The sequence below is a fragment of the Podarcis tiliguerta genome (assembly GCF_965153285.1).
Source record: "Podarcis tiliguerta genome assembly, chromosome: 2".
In the NCBI taxonomy this organism is placed as follows: domain Eukaryota; kingdom Metazoa; phylum Chordata; class Lepidosauria; order Squamata; family Lacertidae; genus Podarcis; species Podarcis tiliguerta.
In genome coordinates this window covers 11,659,893-11,684,168 of record NC_139535.1, presented here as the reverse complement: position 1 = coordinate 11,684,168, position 24,276 = coordinate 11,659,893, and the positions used below count along the sequence as shown (strand labels likewise).

Here is a 24,276-nt window from a genome sequence, read left to right as displayed (position 1 = left end):
CCACCGAGAAGGCCCTCTGCCTGGTTCCCTGTAACTTCACTTCTCACAGTGAGAGAACTGCCAGAAGGCCCTCGGAGGTGGACCTCAGTATCCGAGCTGAACGATGGGGGTGGAGACACTCCTTCAGGTATACAGGGCCAAAGCCATGTATGTACTGCTTTTTAAAAAAACTTTTATATATTTATTTATACCCCGCCATTTTCCCTGGTGGGACTCAAGGTGGCTTACAGCTTTTGAGTGGGCTGCGCTTGGCAAGTCCTGCCAGCTTATTCCCAGAGGGCACCAGTCTCAATGCTGAAAGGGTCATTGTAATGTGGATTGCTGCAAACACTGATTTCTCCCTTCCTTCTCTCTTTTCCCCTGCAGGATATTAAAAGCTTTTTGCAGCGGTAAGTGGCTTGACTGGCACCACCAACCATCACATTCCTCTGTGTGTGTGTGTGTGTGTGTGTGTGTGAAAGAGAGAGAGAGAGAGAGAGAGAGAGAGAGAGAGAGAGATACACTCTTACTCTCTTTCTCCTGGGCTGTAGGTAGCTGCTGAATAGTTTTCAGCATGCCGGTGTCACATGGAGCTGCTATTTTGCCCTCACATGTCTTATTTAGGGGGGTCCGACTGCGCTATTTTATTTTGTTTATTTGTTTTTAAAACTGTTGATTTCATCTGTGTTTTGACCGTTTTATTATTTTTATTAGGGTGTCTACATCTTTCTGTAAGCCTGCTGATTTTATTGGTGTTTTCCTGTGAATGTTTTATGTTATGTAAACTGTTTAGAGCAGGGGTCAGCAAACTTTTCCAGCAGGGGGCCGGTCCACTGTCCCTCAGACCTTGTGGGGGGGGCCGGACTATATTTTGAAGGGAAAAAATGAACAAATTCCTATGCCCCACAAAAAACCCAGAGATGCATTTTAAATAAAAGGACACATTCTACTCATGTAAAAACACGCTGATTCCTGGACCGTCCGCAGGCAGGATTTAGAAGGCAATTGGGCCGGATCCGGCCCTCGGGCCTTCGTTTGCCTACCCATGGTTTAGAGGCTTTAAAAAAAACTAAGTTGTATATACATTTCATTACATTTTTAAAAAAAAAAATTATTGAGGGGCAATTACCTCCTTGCCAATACACATACCCACCCCCCTCTGTCTCCAGTCTCTCTGAGGTATCTTTCCACACATCCTTTTCTTTTCTTTTTTGGCTTATTTGGGAATACGGAGTTGGGTGGACAATGGGTTAACATTGTTGTTATGCCAGGTGTGAGGAAAAGGAGGCATTTGAGAATCCCGAGGCTTTTTCTCCTGAGCTGAAGTGGAGGATCTGGGACTTCTGTGATAAAACCTCTTTTCTAGAGGGTGCCATGAAGCAGTTCAAAGGTGAGGGGGAAATAGATGCAAAGATTTGATACAGAACATCTTACATGTCCAAAAGTGAGCTTGAGGTGGGCCATAGCCGCAGGTTATAAGGGTGGCAAGGAAAGTTCTTTTCAGCTTCCCTTTAAAAAAAAAATTTAAAAAATTAGGAGAAAGTTTCTGTTCCTTTTCCTTGTGGAGATAAAAGGAAAAACCTGTAGGGATTTTTCTACCCAATAAGATTAAAACTGCCTCCTGCTTCCTTCACTTAGAGGTGAAAAGCTCTTGAGGTAACTGAGGGACATTAGGCATTTATTTCAAAATAGCATAGAATTGGTGCTTGCTCATTAATAATTAGTTTCTTTAATTTATAATATGTTTAAAGAACTTGTGTTGGCTGTTCAACCTTGACTAGTGAATACAGGCTCCAGCCAGATGTTATTAACTACAAGGGGCCCTGTGGTCTAAACTACTGAGCCTCTTGGGCTTGCCAATCAGAAGGTCATCAGTTCAAGTTCTGCTCTGTCCCAGCTCCTGCCAACCTAGCAGTTCGAAAGCAAACTAGTGCCAGTAGATAAATAGGTACCACTGTGGTAGGAAGGTAAACAGTGTTTCTGTACGCTCCAGTTTCCGTCATGGTGTCCCGTTGTGCCAGAAGCGGTTTAGTCCTGCTGGCCACATGACCTGGAAAGCTGTCTGTAGACAAACGCCGGCTCCCTCGGCCTGAAAGTGAGATGAACGCCACACCCCATAGTCGCCTTTGACTGGACTTTACCTTATTAACTACAATCTCTATCAAGAGTCCTTACTCCTAGCCTCGTTTGTTACTATGTTTTAGTTAAGGATGAATGTGTTGGGATACTGCCAGGGAGACAAAGTCCATCTTGACCTCCACGTCATCTCCAGACGTCCATCGATCTCCCGTAGACACGCAGTATCAGCAATTAGCGACACAAGCTCTAGAAATAGCTTACCACATTCCAGAACTGATGCACGCTCTATCAGCAGATATGCACACAGCGAAAGATGCAGTCAGGAGAGCATGATTTACAAGTTTATTCAGCGTTGATCAGAACAAAGAAAAAACATGACTGCCTGCTTGAGAGTTTCCGGCAGAGAGAGAGAGAGAAACGAAAGCAAAGACACAGCATAAGCATCCTGTGAAACAGGAAATACGCAGACTCTGTGACTCAAAGCCTGCTCCCTTTTAAGGTGGAACGGAAATATCCTAACAGAATGTTTCAGTGTTTCAATGACATAGTTTTATTGCTCATATTTTTATCATTGATTTCATACATGTAAACCACTGAGAAACCATTTGGGCAAGCAAGCGGTATATAAATAATAAATAACAACAACCCAGGCCTGCTGCAGACTTTTCTTAGTCTGATGAGAGGAAACGGGAATTCAGGAGGCTGAGGTGAATTTAAGGTGATGGAGGAGTAACAGAGTTGAGGGGAATACTTCTCTGCCACCAAAAACATGTTTTTACTTAACCCTCCCACTAAAATAAGGGGGGGGGGATGTGTGAAATGACATTGCTGTTACAAGATTTGCTTTAGGCATGGCAGTGTGATCTAAATCTCTCCTCCTTTTTCTTTTCACAGACACTCTGGTATTTGGAGTCAAGGTGCAAGAAGGTAAATTTTGGGGGCTTTTGAGGGAAAACATTCACAGGAGGTGAATCTTGGGAGAAAACATTTCATTATCATCTCATAATTCTGTCCTGGTGGCTCTGAAACCATCCGTGGAAAGTTAAGGGAAAGCTCCATGGCTATTGATATATAAATATCTTTATTAATATTATTGAAATTATATTTTTATCCCGCCCTTCCTCCCAAAAGAAGCCCTTTGTCAGGAAGATAAAAGAACTTATTCTACTGGATCAGACTAAGGATCAAGCTACATTTTCCTTTAATATGCATAATGCAGGTGTGCCAGAGCTCCAGAAGTAAGCTCAGTCCCCCAATCCGATTTAGGATTCAGCCATGGTGGTGGGGCAGCTTTGGGAAGGTACCGTATTTTTTGCTCTATAAGACTCACTTTTCCCCTCTTAAAAAGTAAGGGGAAGTGTGTGTGCGTCTTATGGAGAGAATGCAGGCTGCGCAGCTATCCCAGAAGCCAGAACAGCAAGAGGGATTAGTGCTTTCACTGCGCAGCGATCCCTCTTGCTGTTCCGGCTTCTGAGATTCAGAATTTTTTTCTTTTCTTGTTTCCCTCCTCCAAAAACCAGTCTTGTGGTCTGGTGCATCTTATAGAGCGAAAAATACGGTAGTTTGTGGGGAGGGGGGGTAGCTTGAGCCCTTTGGCCTATCCTGTGGACCTGAGGTGCACCTGCATACCAAAAAATTGCTTGTGGGGGGAGGTCTCTGTTCAGGTTGGGGCCACAATAGGCGGCAAAGGGTTAAAACACTATTCCACACAGACCAGACCCAATCCAGATCTCAAAGGTGTGCTTTCTTTGGAGTAAGGGGAGGAATCAGTGATACAACTGCATGCTACATCCTAATCGTAGGTATGATTTGGCCCTTAGTTTGAATTCAGTAGCATGGTACTAATGGCAGCACATTGTTGTGGTCAAAGGGGGTCCAAGCTCATCCAATCCACTCTTAACAGTGGCTGTCCAGGTAACTGTGGAAAATGCCCCAGTCCTGAATACATTGAATGCAGGCCTTAATTAACCATGAAGCTAAATAAGGGCGTGCTTAGGGCATCAAGGGAAGGCAGGCACCACAGAAATTTTCCATTGCTGGATTTACCACAGACCATATGGTGCAGCAAAACCACGTTCCACAAAAAAAGGCTCCCGCAATTAATGAAAAAATTGCATATATTCACATAATAATAGTAGTAGTAGTAGTAGTAGTAGTAATACTGTAATAGTAATAATAAATGATATATGGTTTACTATTGTTTCTATTTTGAATTGGATATATGTGAGGGCACCAAAATTATATATATATATATATATATATATATATATATATATATATGCACATTTTTAATACTCACCTCCCAGATTCCCTCCACTCACCATCAATTATACAACTTTCATACCTATCACCACTGCATACAACTAAAGACCTGGTGACTCCCCTTCTCCCCTTCCCCTGGTTTCTTTGCTTTTCTACTAAATCGGGTATTCCAAATCTTTAATCTTCACATTTCTTCCTCTGTTAATTTCTGTTAGCTCCTATCCTGCTGGATTTACTCAATACCTGCTGGGGTATTTAATTGTTTATATTGGCTCTTAAAATATTCAATAAACATTTTCCAATCCTCCTTGTATCCTCTATCACCCTTTTCTCTTATCCTATCTGTTATACCTGCCAATTCAGCATACTCTTCCTTGCCACTCCTCCTTTGTGGGCTCCATACTTGTTCTCCACCTTTGTGCCAATACGATTCTAGCCACAGTGGTGGCACATAATAATAAATTCTTTTGTTTCTTGGGGACTTCTGTTGTTACCATTCCCAAGAGGAATGCCCCAGGCTTTGGGGGAAGGTGTTTTTTTAATATCTTTTTTAACTCATTGTAAATTACTTCCCAGAATTCCCTCATTACAGGACCACAACATGTGGGAAAAAGGTCCCTCTACAGTAGTATCTTAGATTACGCAACCCTCGGGTTACGTAAACTTCAGGTTGCAATGCTGGAAGTATTTGACCCGGTTTTGCCCCGCGCACATGCGCAGAAGTGGTCTACCGCCGCGCTCACGCGTATAACAGTGATCCTTGGGTTGTGAAAACCTTAGGATCCGGCTGGACCTCTGGAATGGATCCCTTTTGCAGCCGGAAGTACCACTGTACTTAATTGCATTTCCAGCATTTGCTTTTTCTGTTTTAAATATTTTCACTAGTTTTGGCAGGTGTTAAGTACCATCTGCAGGGACGCGGGTGGCGCTGTGGGTAAAAGCCTCAGCGCCTAGGGCTTGCCGATCGAAAGGTTGGCGGTTTGAATCCCCGCGGCGGGGTGCGCTCCCATTGTTCAGTCCCAGCGCCTGCCAACCTAGCAGTTCGAAAGCACTCCCGGGTGCAAGTAGATAAATAGGGACCGCTTACTAGCGGGAAGGTAAACGGCGTTTCCGTGTGCGGCTCTGGCTCGCCAGAGCAGCGATGTCACGCTGGCCACGTGACCCGGAAGTGTCTTCGGACAGCGCTGGCCCTTGGCCTCTTGAGTGAGATGGGCGCACAACCCTAGAGTCTGTCAAGACTGGCCCGTACGGGCAGGGGTACCTTTACCTTTACCTTTAAGTACCATCTGTGGGTCATTTTCACCATATATATTTTTAGTTAGATTCATATTTACTGTCCATAAATTCATATTTACTGTCCATAAATTCATATTAGATTCATATTTACTGTCCATAAATTCTCCCATAGCTCATAATTAATATTATGACCCGCATCCTGGGCCACCAAAATCTGAGGGCCTCTAAACATAGCTGTCAACTTTTCCCTTTTCTTGCGAGGAATCCTATTCGGAATAAGGGAATTTCCCTTAAAAAAGGGGAAACCTTGACAGCTATGCCTCTAAAGGTCTTAATCCAGTCCTGATTGTATGGAAATTCTATTGATTTGAGGGCACAGCATTCTTGAGATTGTATCAGGTCTTAAATCTGTCTCCTGGTTAAAGTGACTTCTCTTTCCTTCCCTCATAACCCCACCGAATCCCCAACAGAACATATAACTCTGGACCCGGACACAGCTCATCCCAACCTCATCCTGTCTGAAGATCACAAAAGCTTGAGATGGGGAGATGAGCGTCAAGAGCGGCCGGACAACCCGGAGAGATTCGACAAGACGCCTTTTGTCCTGGGGCGCGAGGGGTTTACATCGGGCAGACACTTCTGGGAATTTGCTGTGGGAAGTGACGGAGGGTGGGCTGTGGGGGTCACCAGGAAATCTCTGAGCAGAAAGGGTGTGCTGTCCTTGAATTCGAAGGAGGGGATCTGGGCTGTGGGGAAGCTGGGCAGTAGATACTCTGCCACCAACAACCCCCACTATTCTCCTCTGACCCTGAGCGGGGAGCTCAAGAGGATCAGAGTTTTTCTGAACGTTGAAGGGGGTCGGGTGGCCTTTTTCGACGCTGACAGTGGAGTTCCCCTCTTCACCTTCTCGGGGGCCTCATTGTCTGGAGAGACTCTTCTGCCTTTGGTTTTTCTCAGGGACAAAGCCCACCTCATTCTGTCACCTGGGGATGGCAAGCTCTCCCTCGCAGGCTGTGATGATATTGCTCTGTTGGGATCCTGATAATTATTTGGTTGAATGTGAGAATGTACTCTTCAGGGCGCCTTATTTATAGGTCTGAGAGAACCAGGCCCCAGATTCAATGACATCCACCCTTTGTGGGCCCAAGTAGTAGTAGTAGTAGGAGAGAGAGAGAGAGAGAGAGAGAGAGAGAGAGCGCGCAGCTGTTACTTAGTGCTTAATAATAATAATAAACTATTCTATTTAAGACCCAGGACTCATTCCAGGGTTTTGAGGAACTCTTCAAGTGTCTGTGATTATGGCGGCTATCTTTATTTACCCAAACTGCAATGTTCAAAGTTCTAGTTCAGGCATATTGTGGGCAAAGAGCCGCAGCAACACCCATCATTTTGCTCCCTGGTGTACTTCATGGTGGAACCAGGCTTTACCGCACATTAATTATATTACTTTAATTATATATATTGGTCCAAATGCAGAACTGAAAAAGCCAACATGAGCTTCCATTCAGAGGGAATCTGAAAATTCCCTCTTCCTGCTATACCTTTATGTCTTAAAGAGGCAGTAATTGCGCATCATGGTTGTTGAGAAGATCCATATATCTGTTCTCACCCCTGATCTTAACTTCTATTTTTCTTCTCTCCCTGCCTACCTCACCAAACCTTTACAAGCTGTTGGTGAGATGGAGTGGAAAGAAAACATTCATAGTTTCTGAAATATACTCAGTCGAGTGTGAATTTCATGCTCTTTATTCAGCTCATTGTAGCAATGAATGAAACTTTCCCCAAAACGTCTAGCTATATATACATTATTTACACAATAGGCCCTGTGTGATTGGCTAATTCCGGGCTGCTCCTGTAGGCCAATCAGGTTGCGGATTCACGTCCTCCAGAAGCTGATTCACTGCTCCTGCAGGCCAATCAGGTCTCTGATTCACTTCCACCTGGAGCTGGATTGGGTGGCTCCTACGAACCAATCAGACTGCTGCATTCTGGATCCTATTGTTCTAGGATTCAGCTCAGTACATTACAGTTTCTATGCAGGCAGACCAACATGACATTCTAGGCAAAACACCTTTCTCCAAAGAGGCCTACATATTTGTTGTTTAGCAAGCACCAAATGAGATGTATCCTGTGAGAGAAGGGGATACCTATTTTGAAGCAGGTATAGGTAAATCTGATTGATGCAAGGGAACATTATTTCACAGTGGGAGAATACATCCCCATGTATTTGGTTGTTGCATAATACTGGGTCCCCAGTATGGCAGCTGTGGGTCCCTGGATGTCCCTCCTGATTCTCAGTATTTTTTTTTTAATGTCTTGGGTTGTTTGGGGAGGTTTCTTGTTTCGGTGAGGAGCATTAGCTATTTTGGTCTGTGTTTTATTTGTTTGGGGGGTTATATATGAGTGTTTTGCCTTGGGGGGCAGTGAGTATCACTGCTTTCCCCCCTGTGAAATGGGTATTTTTTGGTGCCAGCAACAGATTATAAGGTGATAAGGTGGAACAGGTGAACTGCAGCTGAGCAGATCCAGATATTAATCTGCAGAGAGAACCTCTGATTACTCCTTTGCATAATGTATAATAAACATGCTTTGGTGATGTTTTAAATGTGTGAAGATGTTTGCTTTTATTTAAAAAAGGGCTCTCTTTGCATGGTTTTTGTGTCACACTTCAGCCTCACAAAAATGTCTGTCTTATCTTATTCTTCCTCTGCCAAACTCTGGGAGGGTGGAATCCATGAATGCCCCTTTCCCAATTTTGTGTTGCAACAACCATGTGAGAAGAGTGGGTTGCCCAAGGCCACCTACTGAACACCAGGAGCTGAGCAAGAATTGGGAAGCCGATGTAATAAACGAAAATCTGCCCTTATTCGCTTATGGGGAACACAAGAGCCCTTATAGAGTCCTTTGCAAGTTCTCCATCGGTTGGAGAAAAGAACAGAGGCCAGCCAGAGAATATTGAGAAGCAGCTCTTAAGCCTGATCTTTATTGAACTGTTGCAACAGTGTGCTCCCCTCACACCCAGGAAAGGAGGAGGACTCGGAACCCAGGTGTGTCCACCCTTATACAGTGGTACCTCAGGTTACATACACTTCAGGTTACATACGCTTCAGCTTGCATACTCCGATAACCCAGAAATAGTGCTTCAGGTTAAGAGTGCTTCAGGTTGAGAACAGAAATCATGCTCCGGCGGCGCAGCAGCAGCAGGAGGCCCTATTAGCTAAAGTGGTGCTTCAGGTTAAGAACAGTTTCAGGTTAAGTACGGACTTCTGGAACAAATTAAGTACTTAACCTAAGGTGCCACTGTATAGACATTTTAAATTGCCCGCCTTGGAGACCAAGACCACGCCCAGAGACATCATACCTACATCACAGAAAGGGCGGTCTACAGCAGAAATCTGAGTGCTTTGTTAACCTCATGTCGTTGTTTACCTCCTGTCTGGCAAATTACTTGTTAATGCTTACTTGATTGGATACCCTGAGAAGCCTGGCCAGTCTTTTGTAATGATAAATACTTAGTTCCTGAGCCAGGTCACCGGCTCACCCTATGCATACATAGACATACCCTTAAGGCAGGATTTGTGAAGGAAAAGACAACAGGGAGGCTTTTCCATATTCCTTTGACTTTGCAGAGTAAACATTTGGTCAGTTTGGGAGCCAAAATGGCTTCATGGCTGTTTTCCTGTGCTGCTTCAGACATGTGGTTTATATATTTATGTACGTGTTTGCATGGTACATTTATGAACATTTATTATATATATAAGACCTTAATTTTTTTTATTTCACTGACTTCACCATTCCTGTTCCTACATGCCACAATTTTGAAAGAAAACTCAGTATTTAAAACAAAACTAGTGTGTTAGGTAGAATTAAGAGTAAATGTGGTGGTAACATTATTCCATCTCCAGAACACACTGTGTCGGGGGAACACTTCAGCCTACTAGAAAAAGAGCCTCATTTTGGGGGGAACTGAGTGAGGGGCGAGAAATAAGCAGGGAGAAAGACTCGTGTCTCAAAATGGCCGTTTTACAAGAACTAGAATCATCCATGCACATTGCGTTTTTAAAGCATTTTTAAAGCATAAAACATGGAATGGGTTGCAAGAGAACTTTCCCTGTTTGCGATTCCATTGAGCAGCCTAAGGCCTGCAATAGTGCAGGGGGAAAACACCCAGAGCCTCCTTCATGAATTGGCCTCTGTGTGTGTGTGTGTGTGTGTGTGTGTGTGCGCGCGCGCGCGTACACTCTTGGCAAATGTTTGATTTTATCATTCATTCCGATTTGGACAGAAATTCCATCTAAGCCTGGTAGATATCTTGGGTCTCCTTAAGTAATTATTGTTGGCTGGCAAGGAAAAATAAGAGGAGAGTTCCTGGATGCCAAGGTCCAAGTCTGGGGCAAGTACTGTACTCTTTCGGGAGATAACTCCAGCAGGGATTTAAAACTGCAAAATATGCTGCAAAGTAAAGCATGGAAATACAGGTTGTTAGACCTTTACAATATGCCATTCTAAGTTCCTTCTAAAGTTCCCCTCTTCCCCTAGCATAGAAAAAGACCACACGTCTGGTAAGTTAAAAAATGGTTTACTTACAAACTCTTCAGAGGTCAGATTCATGTGTTTTTCCATACATCAGTCAGAAAACACAGGCAATAAAACCTGGCTTTGTTACAATGGTGAAAGCTTGTAAGTTATTGGTATAGGAACTCAAGAGTGGATTCTAACAGCCATGCGGCCTGAGCTTCAGCAGCCAGCTCTGACCATACACATTGAGCTTCTCAGGTAGACTGATGTTGAATAAAGGCTTTGATTATCTTCTTCCAAAGGAGTGCCCTAGCTAAGCCTGACAGGACAGCTTGCTCTATCACATTAACCCCTTAACTAGACTTAAGCATGTTGATTATATGAGGTTGGCTATCCCACAATTCAGGGACTCATGTGGCGCTGTGGGTTAAACCACAGAGCCTAGGACTTGCCGATCAGAAGGTTGGCGGTTTGAATCCCTGCGACGCGGGGGGGGGGGGGACTCCCGTTGCTCAGTCCCTGCTCCTGCCAACTTGGCAGTCCGAAAGCACACCAAACTGCAAGTAGATAAATAGGTACTGCTCTGGCGGGAAGGTAAATGGCGTTTCCGTGCGCTGCTCTGGTTCGCCAGAAGTGGCTTAGTCATGCTGGCCACATGACCTGGAAGCTGTACGCCGGCTCCCTCAGCCAGTAAAGCGAGATGAGCGCCGCAACCCCAGAGTTGGTCACGATTCGACCTAATGGTCAGTGGTTCCCTTTACCTTTTATCCCACAATTCTGAGGTGGGCTTTCTCTTTCACCCAAAACACAGGAAGGAGGGTCTCATCAGAGAAGGAGGCTCCCAAGAATGTGTAGATCAGGGCTCCCGTTTCAGCATTGAAAAAAGAGACTTGCTTCCCTTGATAATCCAGAGTCACTCGGATCCTCTCAGGCTCCCCACTCAGAGGAAGGTAATCAGGAGGGTTCAAGACGCAATACCCATGATTAATCTTTCCTACAGCCCAGAATCCTTTCTCGGGACTGAAGGGAAAGAAGCCCTTTCTCCTCACAGACTTCCTGGCGACCCCTAAAGCCCACAACCCCTCCCCTCCCACAATGACTTCCCAGAAATGTCTCCCTGCCGTGAATCCCTCACACCCCAGCACCGAAGTCAGTTTGTTGAATCTCTCAATGTTGTCGGGCAGTTCTTGCTGCTTGTTTCCCCGTTCCACCTTTTTACCGCCCTCAGACAGGATGAGCAGAGGATGAGCTGTGTCTGGATCCATAATTATATCTGCTGTTGTAAAGTGGGATGGGGGGAGAAGAGGAAAAGAGAAGGAGAGGCAGAATCAGTCTGAGAGACAGACAGGCATCTGGATACATAAAAACATCCCAGGAATCACAATCCATCTCAAATCAGCAAGATTTTCTTGCGTTGCATGAAGGACTGGGATTCTCCTTTCCTCCTTCCAAGACTTGCCCACAATAAATCTCAGTGAATGGGGTTTCTTTTCTTTTTTTTAATGTTTAATTTTTTTTTTTTTTACCAACAACCAAAACACAAACAGTGAAACCCCCCAGGCGGCTGATACATTGGGTATACATAATCAATAATAATATTCAAATCAACCATATCTACAATTTTATATACTCCTCCATCCATAAGGTTTATTTAACTTTTAACATTTTAATTGCCCCAAATTGTTCAAACCTACCCAAATAATTCAATATCTTCTCAAACCAATCCTCCTCTTTCTCACTGACCTCAAATCCTTTCATTCTGTGTATTTTCACAGTTAGATATTCTAAAATTATAATATTATTCAGTTTTTTCCTCCGTTGGTTCCCCCCTAGCTCTTCTGCATTTTCCCACTTACTCACTATAACCTTTCTGGCTGCAGTTACCATCAATTCTACCCATTTACATTCCTCTTTTGTTTTAACTCGGTGCTACTCAGACTAATAAGAACCATTAATTTAGATATTCCTACCTTCCTACCCACAATTCCCGATATTTCTATAACAATCTGTTTCCAAAATTCATTAACTAATGGACAATCCCACCACATATGAATCGGGTTTCTGTTGTCGAAATATTTATAATGTGCCCCTTGTGTCCATCAAGCTGTCTTCTACAAGAAGCAAAACCACCTAGAAAACATTTACTCAGCTCTTCTGCGTGAGCAAGTGTCAGTCATCTGACATCAGCTGAGTGATAGGTGGATGGTCCCACCCACTTGTCATGGCTGGTCCACAAGGATGGGAGAAGACAGTATCCAACAAAGCAGCACAGAGCTGGATTGTAAGCTGTTTTTATATTAAGTCCATATTCAATCTATCCAAATTGATGAAGGACACAATTTGGGGTCTATTTTTTTCAGAAATCTCCTTCATCACCACTTCTCAACATTTGGATACATGTTTACAAGACCACCACATGTGCCAGTAGGTTCCTTTTCTGCCACAACCCCTCTAAATCTAAATTATCGTTAGGGCTCATAACGATAATAATGCAATTGGTGTTTCCGAAGTCTGCAGAACAGACTGTTAGATGCCAACAAAACACCAGTCTCCATTCCCTCCCCAAGTGTCATCCTCCATAGAAAATTTACCTTTCTGAAACTGTTGTCTCATTAACAGAGTGTCTGTGGGGAAAATAAAGATATAAATCAGAAGCTCTACGAGGTTGCACCTAAAATAAATATTGTACAAAAACAATCACTTTGCAACAAATCCTCTCTTGTTTCCTTCTTTGGAGTAAAATATAAAGTGGAACATGTAATTAACAACTAGAAAAGCATATGGAGGACAGATTAAAGTTAACCAAAAATGTGTAACTCAGAAGTGGCAAAGTGTACTTAACACCAACAGCATAAAATAAGCAGGCCATTGATTTACTAAAGCCATACAGTGGTACCTTGGTTCTCGAATGACTTAGTTGTCAAGCAAATCGGCTCCCGAATGTCGCAAACCCAGAAGTAAGTGTTCTGGGTTTGCGAACATTTCTCGGAAACCGAACATCCAACGCAGTTTCCGCTTGAGTGCAGGAAGCTCCTGCAGCCAATCAGAAGCCGCGTCTTGGTTTTCGAATGGTTTCAGGAATCGAACAGACTCCCGGAACGGATTAAGTTTGAGAACCAAGGTACCACTGTATTAAAATTTTGGAAATGGAGAAAGGTAAAGATACTGCCCAGTATTCACTGCTCATTCCGCAAGTTCTCATTCTCATCCAGGGTTTATCAGGATAGGGGTTGTGATTCTGTTGCTATGGAGTGGGGCGGGTGGGTATTTTGCCCAAAAATGTTACTGTAATGGTATGCAACCCTTGACAGAAAGGGAATGGAGGGAGATCTTTTCAGGGATGCAGAAACTTGAAATGCAGTCATTCACAGCAAAAGTCAGGATATGAGAACAAGCTTCACATGCCTCCCTCTGAAGCTCTTTTCAGCAGATGTCAGTATCGTACAGTGAAATGAGCTTCAATATGGGCAGAAAGGAAGTCTAAAGATGATCCCCACCTGAGAGGAATACCAGAGAGCCAGGATGAGGACATTTCGACAAAATTGTTAAAAGCCCTGGCGGACTGGTTGGGGGTTCAGGAGGAGGACTTATCACTTGATATTGATAAAATCTTCAGGATAAAACTACATAAACCTAAAACCAAAAAAGGACCAGGAGACTGCCTGGTCTTCTTGAAATGAGCTTTGATATGGGCAGAAAGGAAGTCTAAAGATGATCTGGGCTTGCAATTATTATGGGGATTGGAATTCATAGAATCATAGAATCATAGAGTTGGAAGAGACCACAAGGGCCATCGAGTCCAACCCCCTGCCAAGCAGGAAACACCATCAGAGCACTCCTGACATATGGTTGTCAAGCCTCTGCTTAAAGACCTCCAAAGAAGGAGACTCCACCACACTCCTTGGCAGCAAATGCCACTGTCGAACAGCTCTTACTGTCAGGAAGTTCTTCCTAATGTTTAGGTGGAATCTTCTTTCTTGTAGTTTGGATCCATTTGGATCCTCTACCCACACTGACAAGGTGCCCCATGATATTCTTGTAAAGAAGCTAGTAAAATGCGGTCTTGACTATGCTACCACTCAGTGGATTTGTAACTGGCTGACTGACCAAACCCAAAGGGTGCTCATCAATGGTACCTCTTCATTCTTCATCATTCATTCATTCATTCATTCATTCAGCGTGGGTAGAGGAGATTACAATGGTACCTCAGGTTACATATGCTTCAGGTTACATACGCTTCAGGTTGCAGACTCCCCTAACCCAGAAATAGTGCTTCAGATTAAGAACTTTGCTTCAGGATGAGAACAGAAATCGTGCTCCAGCGGCGCGGCTGCAGCAGGAGGCCCCATTAGCTAAAGTGGTCTTCAGGTTAAGAACAGTTTCAGGTTAAGAACAGACCTCTGGAACAAATTAAGTACTTAACCCGAGGTACCATTGTATTTGTAAATGTAAACTGACACATGTTGGAGCAGAACACCTAGGCTTTGCTATATGCTTAGTGCAAACGGCCTTGATTTGTGGCAACATATATAGGGCATTCTGGGCGAAAATGGTGTCTTGGCCCCTGAAAAAGAAGCTTTGCTGGTGCTACCGCTGTCTGTAGAAAGAACAATATAAAATATGATAAGAACCTGACACATTAATTTTGGAAGTCAAATAATGCCTGGCACAAAATCCTTGCAGTCATTCTTCATTACCTTTGAATTGCTTCATAAGTTCCTCCAGAGAGGGATTTTTATAATGGAATTCTCTGATCCTCTGCTTCAGCTCTGGAGGGAAGGCCACTGGACCCACAAGTGTCTCCATTTTCTCACTCCTGGTGGAGAAAAACAATGTTAACTCCTAGGAAAGGTAAAGGTCCAGTCGTGGCCGACTCTGGGGTTGAGGCGCTCATCTCGCTTTATTGGCCGAGTCATGTGGCCAGCATGACTAAGCCGCTTCTGGCGAACCAGAGCAGTGCACGGAAACGCCGTTTACTTTCCTGCCGGAGCGGTACCTATTTATCTACTTGCACTTTCACGTGCTTTCGAACTGCTAGGTTGGCAGGAGCAGGGACCGAGCAACGGGACCCACAGCGCCACCCGCATCCCTTGTGGCAGTTTGGACTCTAAAGCCAGATACCTGAGGCCAAAATGTCTCTGCATCTCCCCACATGTATCTACTGAAAGATCATGTGCTACCGCCCTGCTCAGGCCATCTCTGCTCCAACTTCACTGTGTAATGACAGCACACCACAGTTTATTTCTCTGTTTGACCCCCCCCCCCCCAGTGAGATGTGGAGAAGAGAAAGATGGCGGTTGCTGTTGGCAAAACTGAGGTGTTCCTTATAACCTCCGTCCTGAACCTGAGTGGCACCTTGAAGTTGCAAATGAATATAGTCCACCCCCTTGTGAGTAGCCCCACCGCATGGATGCCCCGTGAGACAGGTGTGCGCATGGAACTCTGTGGGTTGTCCCCTGGGTGGGTTGCTGCTAGAATGACTGAACTGGCCTCTCTTGGTTGGAGCCAACGTCCCAGTTGCCCTAAAGAAAGTCCGCGGATTTTGTGTGGGAGACCAACAGCTTCCTCTCTGTGACGGTTAAACTCAAATATTTGTTTCCTGAGGTAATGAGGAGTTGAAAGGGACCTTGGCTTTGACAAGCTACATATATTTTGAAAACTGGTTTTAGAGCAGAGGTTCAGCCAGTGGCGTAGCGTGGGGGGTGCAGGGGGGCCGGCCGCACCGGGCGCAACATCTGGGAGGGGGGCGCGCTCACACTCGCAGCTCTCTGCCCCTACCTGGCTCACTCTCTCTCTCTCTCACTGCAGTGCTGGCTGTGCAAATCCGATCCGAGCCGCCGGGTCGCTGCCCACTGTGGAGGGGAGGGTGCCAGGCGTGCGGTGCGGTGCGGAGAGAGAGCAAGGGACTATCTGGGGGAGGGACAGTGCAGCGGGGGGGGGGCAAATTACTTGCCTTGCCCCGGGTGCTGACAACCCTCGCTACACCACTGGGTTCAGCAGGACCTTCCACAGATGTACAACCAAATAAAATTATTTGCCCAAAGCCCATCCAAGGGACCCCCATGTTGCCTTTGGACCTAGGCGTTGAGCAAACGGAGAAGGCAATGTTGCTTCAGACACCTGTTTTATTGTGTGGGGTTTTTTGTGGGGTCTCCCCTCCTAGCAATTTAGAGTGGAGGGAAATAGTGATGGAGAAGGGAAGCAAGGGAGGTGGTGACTGGTGACAGCAGGATACCTACCGTGAGTGGGATCCACTTACCTTGGCAAGGTTCTTCCAACGTCCTAGAAGGAAAGAGAGAGAGTCAGAGGAGAAGGAATTCAATGCCTGCCTCAGGCCATGCTATGAAGATGCCTCAGACCCTGACTAGCATTCACTCTGGCCCTCTGGCCTGCCTAGCAGACACCACACAAGGATTGGGGATGTCATTTCCCCCAAATGTGAGGGCAGTTTTTGCTGCTTTCCCATGGGGGTGGGTGGGAAACCTACATGAGATAATTAAGTCAACAAGGAAAGTGGTGCCCTTTTAATGACTTGGAAGGTGGTTGACTTAAAACAGGGGAAATTGGGGGGAACCCCTGGGCTGCCCCCAAGAGGGAGAGGAGGAAGATGGCTCCCCAGGGGTGAGGAGAGGAGAGGGCCGTCACAGCAACTGGGGTCGAGTGGAAGGATGTCGCTGTTGTGATGGCGGCAGTGCCTGTGATGGGGGAGTTATGTAGTGGTGGTGCTGGTGAGGTGGTGGCAGGGAGGTGGTGAAGAAGAAGAAGAAGAAGAAGAAGAAGAAGAAGAAGAAGAAGAAGAAGAAGAAGAGGAGGAGGAGGAGGAGGAGGAGGAGGAGGAGGAGGAGGAGGAGGAGTTTGGATTTGATATCCCACTTTATCACTACCCAAAGGAGTCTCAAAGCAGCTAACAATCTCCTTTCCCTCCCTCCCCCACAACAAACACTCTGTGAGGTGAGTGGGGCTGAGAGACTTCAGAGAAGTGTGACCGGCCCAAGGTCACCCAGCAGCTGCATGGGGAGGAGCGGGGAAGCAAACCCGGTTCACCAGATTACGAGTCTACCGCTCTTAACCACTACACCACACTGGCTCTCACTGGTGAGAGGTGCAGCAGCTCTTGGGAAGCCTCCTCCGCTGTCGACGCTTCCTTGCCCAGCCAGCTACTACTGCCACTTCCTGTGGTGGGTGCTTGGCAATGAGAAGTGGGCATGACACAGGCAGCACCTCCTCTAGGAGAGCTTGCTCCCAAGGCAAGTTGCTTCACTCTGATGCATAGCTGTCAACTTTTCCCTTTTCTTGCGAGGAATCCTATTCGGAATAAGGGAATTTCCCTTTAAAAAAGGGAAACGTTGACAGCGATGCTCTGATGAGAGACCTGGCTCTCAGCTCCACACGCTGCTTCCTTTCCACTGCTTTTTTAAGTGAATGAAGTGGTCCAAGGTTTGGAATTAGTCCAAGGCACCTCTCCAAAACGAGGCTGTTTCTGCCCTAATCTGACCTGCAGGAGATCACTTGCTGGCTGCTGCTGGTGCTTCTCCTCCATCTCCTGCATGATCCTTTCGAGAGAGGAGAGTTTCCAGGAGAGCCTGGCCAGGTGCTCCTCCCTCTTCCTTGCAATCTCCATCTCCACCTCTTCCATCTGAGCCAGAAGAACCTGCTCCTGTTCTTCCAGAAACTGCCGTAATTGTCTGAACATTTCAACCGTCTTCTGTTTTTCCATTTCTGTTAAAAGCTAAAAGAAGCATTTGGAAAGAGGAGAGAATGCAGATGTCTTTAGAACATCAAGAGGTAGGTTATGGGAATCATCATCATCATCATCATCTGTTAAATATGTATACTGTTATGTACTGAAGTTCTCACCCTGGGCCAGCAGGGGGATACTGTAGATAGTTATGCAAATAAGGGATCGAAAGTGACGTTCAGTGATTGGATAGTTTTAGAAAATTGTTACAGTTACGTTGTACTGGAGCTCTATATAAGCAGGCTGACTGAACCCTTCAGTTCAGTTCTGTCCTGGCCTGTGAATAAACAAGAGCTGTTTGAAGAATCGCTGTGTCATCTGATATGTTCACCCACAACTTAACATATACTGCCCTTCATCTGAAGATTCCAGGGGAGAATTCCACTGGAAGGGCACCTCAGATATTCTACAGACCACAATCAACGCCCAGTCAGGCACTTCAGTAAACAAGTTGGGGTATAGCAGGGACAAGTACTGAAGGCCTGTCCCTTCCCCAATGCCATTTCTGTTACGTTCCAACTCATGGAAGTCAACATTTTGAGTCTTCTGTGTGTGTCAGATCTTTTCAGACTGTAAGCCTGAGGGCAGGGACCATCTCAGTACTGATTTCTGGAAACTCGGAAGGCCTTTTTGAGTGGGCTATAAACACCATAAAGAAAATGGGATGGGAACCTACGCAGACATAAAAGTGTTGCTACAAAAGTACTGCCTTCCACATTGAGGGGGGAGGGAGGAATCCAGCGTCCTCAGCCCCCTCACATATTTACTTTAACACTTAAAGAGGGTGGGTGTTTCCTAAAGATTTACAAGAGCCCAACCTTAGAAAGGCCTTTCATTAAGAATTTTTACAGGACACCAGGGGTGGATCTACATTGATCTGCTAAACTTTTTTTAAAAAATAATGTTCTATAACCCTGAATTGCAATTTTCCATTACTGGAGGCTCGCTCTGGTGTCACATTTTAATAACACATTTTAACGTTATAAACGACGAATGTAGATCTGCCCCAGAACAATTCCAAACAACAGATAGCTCTGCAAAGCAGGACAGAAGAACTTTTGGGATGCCTCCATTTTACATTACTCCAGAAAATAATCATATTTGTTGATTCAAGTACTTGCTCCCCTTGCAACAGTAGTTGAAAATGAGGCAACGCTTACAAGTAGGTCTCTGCTTTCTCTTTCCGTGTCGGCTTTGTATGCCAGAATTTTCTCTCTCTCTTTCCTCAGTACCTCCAGGCGAGTACAGATCAGATCCTGAGGAGAAAATAAGAGTTCAAGCGGGTGGGTGAGAAAGAGGAGGTGAAAAAGAGGCTTGTTTCCTTCCTGCCATCCCTTCCAGTGTCTGGGGAAACCTCTGGCCTTACAGCCTCTGGAAACAGACACAGACCATCAGGTAAGAATTATGAACATAAGAAGAGCCTGCTGGATCAAGCCAATGGATCCGGCCAACCTCCTCTTCTCACAGTGGCCAACTACAAATGTCTGTGGGAATCTGACACTAGTTTTACTTCAGTAGCACATTCACAGCACAGGGGGGAAGACAACACACAAAATGAATACAGTGGTACATCTGGTTGTGAACGGGATACGTTCCAGAGCCCCATTTGCAACATAAGCAGAATGCAACCCGCATCTCCACATGCGCGGGTCGTGATTTGCCGCTTCTGTGCATGCGCATGACGTCATTTTGAGCGTCTGCGCATGCGCGAGCGGTGAAACCCGGAAGTAACCCTTTCTGGTACTTCCAGGTCGCCACGGGACGCCGCCTGAAAAGACGTAACCTGAACCGAATGTAACAAGAGGTATGACTGTACATACACAGAGACACACTGACACACTCCCTGTTTGCAGGTAGGGCCCCGAAGGACTGCGAAAAAGTGGGAGGGAGTCAGCAGCAGGTGAGAGATCAACCCCAAGCAGTTGAGGGAGCTTGTTGTTGATGGCATCCCTGTCTCAGGAGACAATGGAGGAGTGCACCTTCGGGGGTGAAGTCAAACTGTTGGAGAGTTACAGCGCCTGCTGTGGCTGTAGAGACTGATATGGGAGAGGCATGTTTTGTTGCAGCCGGGGCAGATAAAGGCGTCCGGTTTTGCTGTTACAAATGCACCATGGCTGAGACCCTACCTGCCCGCAGACTGCCTCGCCAGAGTGGTGCATGCTCTAGTTATCTCCCGCTTGGACTACTGCAATGCGCTCTACGTGGGGCTACCTTTGAAGTGACCCGGAAACTGCAATTAATCCAGAATGCGGCAGCTAGACTGGGAGTGGCCGCTGCGACCACATAACACTGGTCCTGAGAGATCTGCATTGGCTCCCAGTACGTTTCCGAGCACCATTCAAAGTGTTGGTGCTGACCTTTAAAGCCCTAAACGGCCTCGGTCCTGTATACCTGAAGGAGCATCTCCACCCCCATCACTCAGATCCAGCGCCGAGGGCCTTCTGGCGGTTCCCTCATTGTGAGAAGTGAGGGTACAAGGAACCAGACAGAGGGCCTTCTCGGTAGTGGCGCCCACACTGTGGAACACCCTCCCTTCAGATGTGAAGGAAATAAGCAGATATCCTATCTTTAAAAGACATCTGAAGGCAGCCCTGTTTAGGGAATTTTTTCATATTTAACGCTGTACTGTTTTTAACATTTGATTGGGAGCCGCCCAGAGTGGCTGGGGAGACTCAGCCAGATGGGCAGGGTATAAATAATAAATTCTTCTTCTTCTTCCTCTTCTTCTTCTTCTTCTTCTTCTTCTTCTTCTTCTTCTTCTTCTTCTTCTTCTTCTTCTCCTCTCTGTGCTCCTCCCAGCAGTCATCCTTACTCTAGTCACTGCTATGGATACACAACCTGACTCTCTTCAGGCTCTGCAAGGGATTCCCAGACGGTTGGGTTAATGTTGCCAGCCTTCATGCCACATTTGCAGACATCTTTGTAACGCATAGTTGGTCTGCCAATGGGCCTAGGGCCTGAAGCCAGCTCCCCACAGAGCAGGAGGGCATTACACCCCCTCCCTGTTTCTCTATTGTGGATAGGAATTGAGTGAAAAAAAGAAAGGTTGACATTATTTTTTTGAGACATGGCAGAAGAGAGGGCATGTCATTTGCCAGGCAAAAAAACGTTCAACTATAACCAGGCCTTTGGCTTATTAATATTCAATGACCTTTTAAAAGTGTTTGAGGGAGAAGGGTTACTGGTTTGTTTTTGTTACAGGTAGGTAGCCGTGTTGGTCTGCTGTAGTCGAAACAAGGTAAAGGTAAAGGTACCCCTGCCCGTATGGGCCAGTCTTGCCAGACTCTAGGGTTGTGCGCTCATCTCACTCTAAAGGCCGGGAGCCAGCGCTGTCCGGAGACACTTCCGGGTCACGTGGCCAGCGTGACAAGCTGCATCTGGCGAGCCAGCGCAGCACACGGAACGCCGTTTACCTTCCCGCTGGTAAGCGGTCCCTATTTATCTACTTGCACCCGGGAGTGCTTTCGAACTGCTAGGTTGGCAGGCACTGGGACCGAACGAGGGGAGCGCACCCTGCCGCGGGGATTCGAACCGCCAACCTTTCGATCAACAAGTCCTAGGCGCTGAGGCTTTAACCCACAGCGCCACCCGCGTAGTTGAAACAAACAAACAAACAAAATTCCTTCCAGTAGCACCTTAGAGACTAACTGACCAACTAAGACACCTGAAGAAGTGTGCATGCACACGAAAGCTCATACCACTAACAAACTTAGTTGGTCTCTAAGGTGCTAGTGGAAGGAATTTTTTTTATTTGGTCTGTTTTTGTTCTTGTTTTTATTATGTATTTTTTGTTCTCGTTTTGCATTTTAATGTTGTGAACCATCCTGTGATCTTCATATGAAGGGTGGTGTACAAATTAATTAATTAACTGGATTAATTGATTGATAAAATAAAATAAAATAAAATAAAATAAAATAAAATAAAAATGTGTTATCCGGGTGGAGCTAGTTAGAAAGTTCCATCGAATGCATATGTTTAGCTGTTGGAACTTCCTGAATTTAGTTGTTCATCTGATAGCGCTTAAGATTGTTTTCTAGTCCCCTTGCTTTCCCTTCTTGCCACAGGTCCCCCAAAAAATCCTCTCTCTGAGGCTGACTGTTTCCACTTTGGTACCCTGGCACCAAATGGGAGCCCAGCAGGGAGGGAAAGAGTTAATGTAAGGCTTCCCCATGCATTTATTTGCATACCAAAATGCAAGAATGTAAACGGATGAATCCACAGAAAACTTCCCCAAAAGGCATCAACAGCTATTCGCACACACCGCCAAGATCCAGAATGATTTCCTCCTACCTTGTTTCCATGTTCCTTGGATTTATCGCATGCCCCACAGATGAGGGGTTTGTGGTCTTTGCAGGAGAGTTTCTGGGGCTCCTGGAGCATCTCACAGGCTCCCTGCTCTCCTCCTTCCCCCTTTCCGCCCTGGAGGTTGAGCTTCCTGGCTATTTCCACCACATTTGCCAGCTGCCGGTTTGGCCGGACGCTGTTCCGCTGAGCCGTATATCTGCACTGAGGACACGATGCCCCCGTTTCCAGCTCCCCCCAGTACCGGGTCAGGCAGGCTCGGCAGAAGTTGTGCCCACACCCGGAGATGATCACTGGATCCTGGAAATATTCCAGGCAGATGGGGCAAGTGGCTTCGTGACAGAGATCCTGGATGGGATTTGCACCACCACCAGCAGCAGCAGCCATGGCTGTGAATGACGCTGGAATGAAATCATCAACACAGCTAACGACCAGCCTCTTAAAGGGGACTCCTGTTTAAATGATGGGCATGAGTGAGGAGAAGAAACATTTAGAAAATTCTGTCTAGATGTTACAACTCAGCCATTATTTTAAAATTAAAGCCAATCAATTTTTCCAGCAAAGCCCCCATGCACACCTTAAAGAAGGTTGATCGCCAAAGAATTGATGCTTTGGAATTATGGTGCTGGAGGAGACTCTTGAGAGTCCCATGAACTGCAAGAAGATCAAACCTCTCCATTCTGAAGGAAATCAGCCCTGAGTGCTCACTGGAAGGACAGATCCTGAAGCTGAGGCTCCAATGCTGTGGCCACCTCATGAGAAGAGAAGACTCCCTGGAAAAGACCCTGATGTTGGGAAAGATGGAGGGCACAAGGAGAAGGGGAAGACAGAGAACGAGATGGTTGGACAGTGTTCTCGAAGCTACAAACACGAGTCTGACCAAACTGCAGGAGGCAGTGGAAGACAGGAGGGCCTGGCGTGCTCTGGTCCAGGGGGTCAGGGACACAGGGACACAGGTGGCGCTGTGGTCTAAACCACCAAGTCTCCTGGGCTTGCGGATTGAAAGGTTGGCGGTTCAAATCCCCACGACAGTGTGAGCTCTCGTTGCTCTGTCCCAGCTCCTGCCAACCTAGCAGTTCGAAAGCACACCAGGGCAAGTAGATAAATAGGTACCGCTGTGGTGGGAAGGTAAACGGTGTTTCTTTGCACTCTGGTTTCCATCACGTTGTCCCATTGCGCCAGGAGCAGTTTAGTCATGACCTGGAGAGCTATCTGTGGACAAACGCTGGCTCCCTCAGCCTGAAGTGAAATGAGCGCCACAACCCACAGCACTACGTCTGCACACGCGCGGGTTGTGATTTGGTGCATCTGTGCATGCGCAAAGCGTGATTTAGCGCTTCTGCACATGCACAAGCGGCAAAACCCAGAAGTAACCCGTTCTGGTACTTCCGGGCTCAGCGCGGTGCGTAACCCGAAATCACACAGCCCGAAGCATCTGTAACCCGAGGTATGACTGTAATCGCATTTGACTGGTCTTAACATTCCAGGGGTCCTTTATCTTTCACCATACTATAAGAACAATGGGTTGTATTCAGCTTAGCACTAAGGAGATTGTTCCACCAATGAAAGCAATTGAACTTGCCTGACAGAAGGTGCTCCTGTCTGCTCCCCTTGCACACTGTATAGGGGGTTCTACCAGCGCTTCATCGTTTTTTATATATTTTTTTTGCAGAGGGAAACATGGAGCCCTGAGAACTATCATTTAACCTGCAATTCCCAGCACCCTTAACAAAACAGTTTCTAGAATTCGGAAGCGGGGGGAGGCATGTGGTTTAAACGGATGGTGTATATTCAGCCTTTCACTGGCACATCTAGACCTGAGGAAGAGGCTGAGAAGTTTTGAATTTGAGAATATCTATGTAATTTTATCGAATTTATTCTGTTTGTTTGCTATCTTGGATAAATGCTTCTGCCTGGTCCTATCTTCAGGCATGTGCGTGAAGATTGCTACTCAGAGATCCAGATTCGGGTTGTATGTTTTCCTGGCTGAAGGCTTCAGTCAGAGCAGAATATAGGAGAGAAAACAAGCCCAAATCAAATCAAGGGCTGTGAAGTCAGTAGTTAGGATTAGGTATGAACACGCGGCACTTTGTCCTTTCTTTGAAGCATTGTAACAGCTCACAGGCACAATTCAGTGTTGGTCCTGATCTTTAAAGCTCTAA

General features: G+C 46.0%; 2 protein-coding genes across 3 annotated transcripts in view; one reads left to right on the top strand and one right to left on the bottom strand.

The window, feature by feature from the left end:
• LOC310672923 (uncharacterized protein) overlaps window positions 1-6,722 on the top strand; it is a 28,761-nt gene extending 22,039 nt beyond the window's left edge. The window contains exons 12-15 of the mRNA XM_083430607.1: window positions 367-389; window positions 1,251-1,369; window positions 2,953-2,985; window positions 6,027-6,722. Coding sequence (XP_083286733.1) covers window positions 367-389; window positions 1,251-1,369; window positions 2,953-2,985; window positions 6,027-6,598 — 747 coding nt within the window. The 3' untranslated portion in view covers window positions 6,599-6,722. The remainder of the gene's footprint in view (window positions 1-366; window positions 390-1,250; window positions 1,370-2,952; window positions 2,986-6,026) is intronic.
• A 3,397-nt stretch (window positions 6,723-10,119) lies between these two features.
• On the bottom strand, window positions 10,120-22,536 carry LOC310670607 (zinc finger protein RFP-like). Of its 2 annotated transcripts, none has more exons than XM_083426188.1 (7): window positions 22,103-22,535; window positions 18,973-19,068; window positions 17,570-17,803; window positions 16,334-16,356; window positions 14,772-14,890; window positions 12,666-12,698; window positions 10,120-11,350 (listed from the first exon to the last, which is right to left on the bottom strand). In XM_083426188.1, the coding sequence occupies exons 1-7, from the start codon at window positions 22,499-22,501 to the stop codon at window positions 10,839-10,841; spliced, it is 1,416 nt and encodes a 471-aa protein (XP_083282314.1). In that variant the 5' UTR covers window positions 22,502-22,535; the 3' UTR covers window positions 10,120-10,838. The 2 variants fall into 2 exon arrangements, with proteins under 2 accessions (XP_083282314.1, XP_083282315.1); XM_083426189.1 differs by having other exon boundaries at window positions 10,830-11,347; window positions 22,103-22,536.
• Between the last annotated feature and the right edge of the window lie 1,740 nt (window positions 22,537-24,276).